General features: G+C 36.4%; 1 protein-coding gene across 1 annotated transcript; it reads right to left on the bottom strand.

Annotated features, from left to right (window-relative positions):
* Positions 1-1,123: 1,123 nt before the first annotated feature.
* LOC149784660 (uncharacterized) lies at positions 1,124-4,152 on the bottom strand. The gene has a single exon (XM_089932707.1). It carries the CDS (start codon positions 4,080-4,082, stop codon positions 3,300-3,302), a length of 783 nt encoding a protein of 260 aa, XP_089788833.1. The 5' UTR covers positions 4,083-4,152; the 3' UTR covers positions 1,124-3,299.
* Positions 4,153-10,638: the final 6,486 nt, after the last annotated feature.

Raw genomic sequence — 10,638 nt, 5'->3', positions numbered from 1 at the left:
AGTTAGGGTGTAATAATAATTTATTAAGAGGTCAAGGTTATTTCATAGTCCCATTAGGAATGCAAAATAGCCATTAGGCAGAGACATTAATCTTCCACTAGGGTTGCGTATCACTTGTCAAGCTATGAGCTGACCCATAGCAGCCTTAGTTTCTGTTAAATTGCGATTGTACAATACCTTACCTTACAAGACGGGGGATATTGTTCAACTGCATAAGAGAAAAACATGACAAATATTTAGCATACTTATTTATTTTAAAATATGCATACATAGTTACATATAGGAGAAATATTAAAATTGATGATCTGAAAAGGGGCTGGATGATAAAAAGAGAGGAAAAGGAATTCGGAAACTCTGACCTGTCACCAACATTGAATTCTGAAAGACTGGCAAGCAACCAGATATGCAGGTATCCTGGGCAACTGAATTCTATCATTCATTCAATTTCATGATTTTATTTGTCTTATTGGTATAAACAGAAGGGCTAATTGCATTTATTTTATTATATAAATATGGTAATTTTTATATCCAATATAATGTGTATAAATCAAATGTTCAATTTCATTTAGTTTATATAACTGATTAAATTGTTATATTTTATATACTGGAGCTCGTTTTGTTCTATTCTATATCTCTGTTATTCCATCCATTAACTTCTTTTTTATTTTAGGTTCTGAATCAGATCGCGGATGCTGTTGACTCTGTTTTAAAGAGAAAGCTTGAAAAAACAAAATTGCTGAACTACAAAAAGAGTTAAATTAGTTAGACTAGTTTAAAGATGGATTCTAGGGATGCTAAGTTTAAGTCACTAAATAAATAAAGTCTTGTACCGAATGAAGAATTTTAAAGGTATAGCCATCGAAGTAGTGCCCACGTATTACGATTCCCAAATATAAAGTAAAGAATCTGGTATTTTTCTAGGCCTTGCTGCAAATCTGGAGTTCACTGTGTATGATATTTACTTTTCATCTCTTGCTTTTGGTGAATCCTCTGACTTGCTGTCTCAGTCATTGAGATCGTAAAATAAATAGGAAGTATTTCCAGTTTATATATGACAGTGGGTGAAAACAACCTTCACACACGTTGTAATCTGTGTATAAACTCTATTTAATAAACACACATCTTGCATCAAAATTGTAAATATTTATTACCAGTCATATTAAAATACATGCATGAAATTTTTGATGTGAAGTAGCAAAATAATGTAAATAAAAAAAGAAAACATGCAATTTCTGTAATCCTAATGCTCCTGTAACAATGAACTGTCACCAAGAAGATGGTAACTTTTCACACATGCACGATCACATACACACTTTACAATATTGTCTCTCTTTCTATGGGTGACAGTACTCTCAAAATAGTAACACTGACTGGCTCATTAAAAGCTACGATCAATTATTGCAGATATTGTTTATGACTGTAAAAAACTATGATGTACAAAATGAGATGATAGATCATTGCCCCATTTGCTCAATATTCGCTTTCTTTCACTTATTCTCTCTCTCTCTGTCCCTCTGAGACACACAATTATTATATTAAATCTGAAGCTAAAATACTGTGCCATCTCCATGTCAAATGCACGCTCTCTCTCTCTCTCTCTTCTCTCTCTGTCTCTCTCAGACACATTCATTTCAGGACCCTGGCTTACATTACAGCTGAATAAAATCTCTCCAATTCTATGAATGACACTCACCCTACAATCTTTGATTTTGACAAGCTTGTATCTGAAGGGTATGATGCCTAACTTCTATGTTCTATCAAGCAAAACACATAGGGCAGCCACTATGTCTTAAAGAAAATTTGCTGTCATTGAATTTGTAAAAAGAGAAAATCGATTTCATCAAAAAGGAACAATACATCCATCACAAATTCCAAGCCACACATTGAGCAAACTTGTTACAGAAGCTTTAGGACTATTCGGGATTTAATCAACATTAAGTTAGTTTTAAATTTTTACTCTGTATAGTAGGAAAATATATTTTTGTTGAATTTTACAAAACTCATTGGCTTTCAGTTTTTTCTATTACATAGGTAAAGACCATAGATTCATAAAAGAAAATTTGAGGCTCGTCCAGACTATGAACTTCTTTAAAATATTTCAGAGAATTAAAAATGCTTTTGAAATTTAAATTCACTTTGTTTTGGATTTTTTTAGTTCCTGTCATTTTATTCTTACATAATAGAGAAATCTGCATTTAAACTAACAAGTGCAGGTGGGAGCCTCCAAAAAGTAGATTAAATTTTAGAAATGGGTTTTCAACAAGGGCAAGTTGTTGTTGTAGGGTTTGATGCCATTTTTCAGCACACAATAGGCTATACATGGTGGCCAGTATTAATGGTGGAGGAAGAACCTGGTAAATCCCCCGAAAGAACCACTGACCCTCTAGAAGCTACTGGCAAGCTTTCTTACATACCCACATTGGCCGAGCACGAGACTCGAACCCACATAGAGGCGAGATGGCAGTGATCAGTAACGGAGAGTGCTTTAGACCACTTGAGGCCCCAACAGGGCAAGTAATCTTGTTTCAAGCATCGTGCCCTTGATCTGTGTTAAAACAGTTGTTTTTAGCAATGCTGAGGTACAAGAAAATCAAAAATCCTAGCCACTCACACCCATTTCATAAGTCTACCAATTTGATAACTGAAAGAATTCCATGGCAGAGGAAAGTGTGCAAAGGATTTTCTCTCTAACATGGTCATTTTGTTTTTAATATATGTTTTCTAAATAAGATAAATGGACCTAATAAACTCTTTCTAATTTTACAAATCACAGCAAGGATATTTTTTCAGGCTACTGAGGACCAGACATTTTGGTGTTTTTTTAATGCAAAATCCAAGCTCCCTTCTCTCCCCCACCCCATTAGCCAGCCCTAAAGAATTCTTGTCACATACTTCCCAAACAATTCCCATAATATTTCACAAATTATAGTTCTGGCAGAACATTTTGTCACAATATTACCATCTGTTACCAATAAATGTCTTTAAATTTCTAATCAAATGTAAGCTTGCATCAAACAATTTTCTAATGAGTTCACATTTGATTGGTTTGTCCCCAGTATAACTATTTATGTCCCTGTTCAAAATATAATTCACACAAAATGATTTGTCACATATTCAAACTTGCATAGCTTATGGTCACCACAAGCATATGCCTTGAAATGTCACTGACAAATGAGATCTTTGGCTAAAAATTCTATACATGCTTCTCATTTGTTTAATTTGTCACCGTGTTAATGTCTGTTTTGACAAACTGGTGCCATTTTTAGAGTTTTCCCCATATGTCACATTTGCATGGTTTATCACTGGTGTCTTTTCAGGTGTTTTAACAAATAAGTGTGCTGGTTAAACAATTTTCCACATAATTCACATTTGTGTGCTTCGTCGCCGGTATGTATCTTCATGTGTCTCATTCTACTGTAGTCGCGACTAAACTGCTTATCACAAACTTCACATTTGAATGGTTTCTCACCAGTGTGTATTGTCATGTGCCTTGACAAATAAAATCGATGGCTGAACGATTTTCCACATACTTCACAGTTAACTGGTTTGACATAATATTGTTCGCCACAAGTCTGTAACTTCACCTCAGTAGAGTTTTCAGTCGTTTGGTTACGGTTTATCGAAAATTTGTATGATCTGCCGTGCACCCTCAGGTGTGTGAACAATGTAGGCCTATAGCTAAACAATTTCCCACATATTTCACATCCATGTTTTTGTTCACCAGTGTGTATCATCATGTGTGTGGACAAATTACTTTTCCGGTTAAACAATTTCCCACATAGTTCACATTTGTGTGGTTTTTCTCCACTGTGTATCTTCATGTGCTTGGACAAATTAGACTTATGGCTAAATGTTGTCACACATAGTTCACATTTGTACGGTTTGTCGCCAGAGTGAACCCTCGAATGTTGGGACAAAACGGATGTATTCCTAAATAATTTACCGCATATTTCACATTTGTATCGTTTATCACCGGTGTGTACCCTCAAGTGTTCGGACAAAGCAGACATGCGGCGAAACATTCTACCACATGTTTCGCATTTGAAGGCGTTTTCATCAATATGTCCAACTAGTCTTTTCATTATTTTTTTAGCATTCCATGTCCTGCGAATCGTACCTACATCACGACTAGTTTTGTTTCGTAAAAGTGATGAAGCGGTCCGATTTTTGCGCCGGAACAACCCGGAACAAATTAATATTTTCGGAACAAGCCGAAAATACCGATATAAAATAAATAGTCGAAAATGCTAACTATTTTATGATTCCTTGCTAACTATTTTATAATTTCTATAATATTTTGTTATTTATTATTAATCTCAAATTAGTTTGGTGTGATATTTTATGGTTTACTATAGACAGGTATACGTTAATTTACAAATGAAACAGAGTTCTGTATTTTAGTCTTCTGTATGTATCACACGAACTAATTACTTGATTCATCTAAATAATCTACATTTATTGCATCAATTGCTAACAATTTAAGTGTTTGGTATATTCTTAAGATTATTTTCTTTTTACAATGGAGTCTTACGGTAAATTGATTAGTTGTATGAAAGACAATACTGTCTATTTAAGAGACCATTATTATGTTTTAATGGTCATCTCTTCTAACAATTTTACATAAAGGAAGAACAGATAAGACAAAATACAAAAAGGAGCATTTCAATTTCCATCTTTTTATAGATCAAATGGTCTCGTATCTTAATTATAATTTCCCAGACAAAGCAACAAAAGTCAGTCACAGTGATTATTTTATCAATTAAGAAACATGTTTTCCTTATATCTGCCCTTTATTCTCCTTAAACGGCATAGACAGATAGATAGATAGATATCATACTAAAAATATCACGGAATTTAACTACACTGCATTAGAAAAATAATAAAATTGATATTTGCTGTCTAAAGAGTGCCATTCAAAGTAAAAAAATTTCTTATCATGGGACGTACACACAGACAATACGAATATACGTACATGCTAGATAATGCTGGATGGAAATAAATTATAGGAATTGGTAAGCACCACGAGAATACAAAAGGTAAATGCGCAAGGCAAACTGCTACAGGCGAATAACAGTAATTGGTTAATTATTTTAAATGTAATTGACTTAACAGAATATGCATACGATGTGCGTTGTAACAATTATTTTCTGAAGATTAATAAAGGAAAACAAATGAAATATTAACAAACAAGAGTACTGTAGACGTGTGCACGGACGATAGACCACCGTTAACCTTTTTTTCTTTTTTCTTTTTCTATGCATTAAAGATTGCTGTTTGGAAAACTTCATATCTTCAAAGTGAGCTTGTTATTCCTGACCGAAAGGGAAACTTCATGAAAACTGTCTATATGCGTTGTCTTCACTTAACGTCTGCACCAGATTAAATATCTAAAACACACAGTAATCAAATCCTTGTATTTATAACACACACACACACACACACACACGTTTTCCCCACCCCACAAAAATGTATCAATAAAACAGAAAAAAGAAACGAAAGAACAAATAACCTACATCAGTATAAAATTAACTGAAATTAATGAAAAAAAGTATAACATGTTATAGAAGTAAGTAGAATTTGTGTTTTAACCTTTGTTCCGGTATTGCCTATTTTTATTCCGGTATTTTCGTTTGTTCAGGCTTGTTTCAATTTGGCCCGGTAAATAGTCTGACCCGTGATGGAGTCATTCGGACGAATTCTGCTATTGCTGAAAAACAAAAATATGCCTGAGCCACAATTATTAGGGTTGACCTGGGATGTTATCCTTACGCCAACCAGCTCAGAGGACACGTTTCTATGTTCAGATTAACACTATAGTTCCAAACATCTGACCACAATACTCTCCCTAATTTCATGATTTCCCAAGATCAATCAAATATATGACTTGATTAAAGTTTATACTAATTAAATGTTCGTTCATTTTTTCACGTTTGTTTTTGAAAAACTTACAGTTGCCTATGCTTACAGGTGCACATTCATTTTCAATTCATCATTTTCAGAGGCTAGTTGTCATGTATGTAATCCGTAAACTCGTTAAAACTAAATTGAAGTAAACGGTTTTGAAAATGAACGGAAATTGTGAAAATGACCTAATTTTCGGATATACGTTTGGCACTGATAAATTAGTACAGTTCTGTGACCGTAAGTACTGATCTGATAAATGTTTGATCTCCACAGGCAGAATTTGCAACCGCAGCAAATTTGTCATAAACTGGAGGCTATATTAGATCTTGGAGTAAACAAAACTGTGACAAATCTGCCAGAAAATTTTCTGAAGAGCCAGCCGCCAATTCGCCTGTGACACTTTCTTCAAAAGGCTCTCTAACTCATTTATCAGAATTGCCGATCCATCTCGTTGAAAAGGAAAGGGGAGGGATTCCTTGTCGCCATTATCCCCGTCAGACATTTGAAATTCTTCTCGTGCGACGAGATTATGACCAACATTTGCTACATTACCGTTATCAAGTTATGTAAGAGACCAGCTTGTTGCTGCCAGAACTATGCACTGATTATTGATCTGGTCCGGGCAAGCGATCATGTTGCTGACACTATTGCATGACTTGGCTCGATCATAGAGGGCGAATCAAGCCCTGCACCCGTTGATTGAAATGAGTGTTCTGCAGCCACATGAGCTACAACAATGTGCTCAACCTATGCATCAACAATCATTCAAACACTTAATACAGGTCACAGTCTAATTTCTACAAGACCGAAGACCTTAACTTTTTTTGGCAGCCGTTGACTGTCGGCCAAGATTCTTGCAATTTCCGCCTACCGCTAGAGGCTGATTTTTGTTTTCTTCGCAGGCAGCGCTTGAACCTCCATTATCATTCAGCCCTGGTCAGTGCACAAAAAATTGATACAGGAAGTAATCATAGTAAAGTCAATATAATGCGAGGGAAATAGATTCAAATCCGAGTCCGATAACCTTTGAGATGAGTGTTGACGACTTAAGGAACACACTCAACACAAAATATTTACGAAACTTCGTTAGTATCTAAATACACGAAGTGACCATAACTTTGGACTTGCTTAATGGCCGGTCACGTGACATATGCAACATATCGTGTGATCGATTAGGGTAGGGAATATTCTATGAAATCTTTGTTATATCGTCGTTTCGGAGATGCGTTGTTCTTATTGTGTCAGAGTATTTAATTTCGGAGGTAAATCAATCTTTCATGTAGTCCGCAATTCCTTAATGTCTCAATATAAATGATTGGTTTTGGAAACTACATAGTGGTGTAAAGACCTAACCTTATAGATCACTGCCATCTCAGATCTGTCTACATACTTTCGAGCTTCGGGTTCGGCATATATGGGTACGTGAGAAAGCTTGCCAGTAGCTTCTCGTGGGTCGGTGGTTCTTTACAGGATTTTTCCAGGTTCTTCCTCCACTAGTTATACTGCCCGCCATGTTTATGTATAGCCTATTCAGTGCTGAAAAATGGTGGTTAAACCACATAACAATGACATTTATTGTCTAATAAGTTCAGTAATTATTACAGGCTATTACTGCTCGTTCTTCGAAATCGACGATGACAACATTAGATACTAGTACTATTCAGCTCACTATACTGTTATAGATATCTCTTATCAGGACTTGAACGCTTACAATAAACCAAATCTTGCCTTGTTTTTGGTAAATCGGGACTATGTCTATCTTTTGGATTGTGAAAAAGGTTATGTTGAGAAAACATTCCAAAATATGGCGCGAAAAAATTCCCTATTCCCCCCCTCTTCCAACCATCCCTTACCCCATGACTTCTGAAACCCACTTTGAAAATCATAGGTCTGGTCTTGCATGCAATTTTTGGGCTCATAACCCTTTATTTATTTCATTACATACTAGCAAACAACAAAAATAGAATTAATGGTAATATGTGTCAATTAAGCCTCAAATAGGTCCATCAAGCCTCAAAGGAAATTTTAACATGGACATCACAGCACTGGGGACATTGCTACAAACTGCTAACCTCAATCTAGCAGAAACTAGTAACAGTGTTCGAGTTGACCTCAATACACACTATTCATGGTAGGTATGGAAAATGCGGTATATTGGTTGAACATAGGAATGTGTTGATAGGACAGAAGGATTAATGTGATTGAAGGTGAAGGGGATAAGATTTTTTAAGGTGAAGTTGAAAACATAATCCTACAAACTAGTGTATTATATAAAAACAAAATTGTTTTGACAAATCAGCTAGTTTGATTTGGAGGCGTGGGAGGGGCCATGGAATGGACCTATGGGGTGCTAGCCAAAGGGAGTTAACATATAAAATAGTATATTACATAACTCATCGAACTTCTTTTCTTTTTCAAACTTCATCTGACAGCAAGGCCTTACAGAAAGAGTCTCTTCAGAGAGTTTTGCCTCTCCACTTAAATTCTTAACTTCCAAATACATGTGTGCGTCATTTTGGTGATAGCTCGCGATGATTTGACATACAGCAGATCATGTTGGTTGAACAGCATCACTGAAGTGAACATGGACTCCGCAACGTTTGCTAACATGGATTACAGTTTAGACTCTTCAATCGTTAACATTCTATTCATGTTGGTCGTAGCTGAGAACAGGTGAAACCATGAGATGAATAGCTGGTATTTAAAGTCCAGGACCAGATCGAAACGGATTGACAAGCAGTATACAGTCGCGCTATTGTCTGTCCAATGTGAATCGATTCGACATAGTTTGAGCATAGGGTACACCTGCGGTAGAGAAGAGGAGTAATGACTTTTCAGCTAATAAAACAACCAAGGCAATGTTTCCAGAAGAGACTGATTTAAATTGGCAAAATTAGTCGTTCTTTTCTATTCGCAATAATTTGTATGGACACCAGTACATTCTCATTTTCTCCTTCCTTACCTTGGGTGGAGGATTTTACATAGACATGAAGAAGAACTTGTAAATGTTTTCCAACAGTAGAATGAAGCAAAGCAAACCTTGGTCACTCAATAGCAACATCAACAGAAGAAAGAAGAAAGCGAGAAGAAGACGAGAAGAAAAGTGCGAAGCACAAAAGTATGACGGTGAAAGTCAAATGAAAACGGTGCTGCTATACATTTATGCAGAGTTTTGGTATCTGAGACAAATTTATCAGACTTCTTTACTAGACGCAAGAAAGTAGACTTTCCAGTGCCATTCGTTCTAGACCATCAATCGTTACCTCTATACTCACTAACTCCAATGGGTCATAATCGTCATCTACTATCAAATCAGCAGTAGTAGCAGAAGAAGTGGAACGTGGCCTTGGCAAGGGTATTCGGCATTTAAAGCTCATCGTGTCTATTCCATGAGTGTGTTATAAAACAAACACCCAACGGTCCTTTTCGGGGCCACTCGCCTCTCTAGAAAGAGATACTACTAAACGATTGCCAAATCAAGTAAAACTTAAATCCCTTTTCCCCTATTATGTTTGAAAGGTGTGCTTGTATGAGTGCGTGTGCGTGTTTATTCATAGTCCGTAAATTAAAATCACGACAAAGAGACAGGTTTTACATTGGTATATTCTCGTTTAGAAGTCACAATGGAATTTCACAGCATCACCAAAAGTTTAGTTTCTTCTTGTTTCGCTTTTTGTTTTCCATTTGAATGTCTTCACCAGCAAAGGTTCATCATCAGTGTCAATTTCTTCTGGTATTTTCTTGGTTTTCTGGACTTGTATGGGTTTCTCTTCTTCTTCCTGTTCGGAGTAAATTTCCTCTCTCATCTTTTTATTTGTGGTTGTTTCTGTTTTCTTAAGTCACTCTCAAGACCAGTGTCCTTTCTCATGATAATGATACCAGGTATTCTGACTTCTATATTCTTCTTATGTCTTCGCATTGTTTTGACGATGTGGGAAATCATGAGCCCAGTGCCCTTCCTCCTGACAAATATAGAAAGAATCTTTACGTTTATCTCGAGAGGATGTATAGTCCTTCGTTTTCTCTGAAGTATACTTTCGTATCACACTTCTCAAAGCTCTGACCAGAAGTTCGATCGGTGTTATATATAGGGACCTCTGCGTGAAACAATCACATCAGTCCAGTAAGAAATCAGACGAAAGTAAGAGGCCGCGACGTGACATATCGCTTTACACACAAACTGAAATGTTGGCTCAAATCCATGCCACTGATTTTGAAGACGACGGCTCATGCGTTCTACGTCTACCATCAATCCAAGAGAGCCTACCCCAAGCTAAAGTCGACAGGTAATTCTCGAAAGTTCTTACCACATTTCGAGAGACGGATTAACGTCTTTCCAGAATATTTAGAACCACAACCTACACGTGCACCGTAAAATTTAAAGAGTTCTACTCTGAAGTACCATCACGGAAGGCACAAAGTTTCATCACCAATTTGGTGGAATTAATCGTTAGCGACACTGAATAGACAATGACAAGCGAAAGATGATTGTTTGAGACTCTCCGTTCATCATGACAGTTTCAAGTGACCTGTCTGTATCGAGTTGAGCAGCCTGACTGAGTCGACACCCTCCAAAGTCATGGGCGAATTTCAACACGTTCAGCAACCAACGGAGATGTTTGACATCACCGAAGACAAAGCTACCCATACCATGACCCGTGTTTCTCCTCAGAAAGGGAGCAGACAACGTAGAAACGTTTTATTGGTGAACGACGTTCACAACACTAAATAGAG

Source organism: Sinohyriopsis cumingii, chromosome 14 (genome assembly GCF_028554795.1).
Source record: "Sinohyriopsis cumingii isolate HCF-2022 chromosome 14, ASM2855479v2, whole genome shotgun sequence".
Classification (NCBI taxonomy): Eukaryota; Metazoa; Mollusca; class Bivalvia; order Unionida; family Unionidae; genus Sinohyriopsis; species Sinohyriopsis cumingii.
The sequence above is the reverse complement of the archived record's forward strand: the minus strand, read 5'-3'. Positions and strand labels throughout refer to the sequence as shown.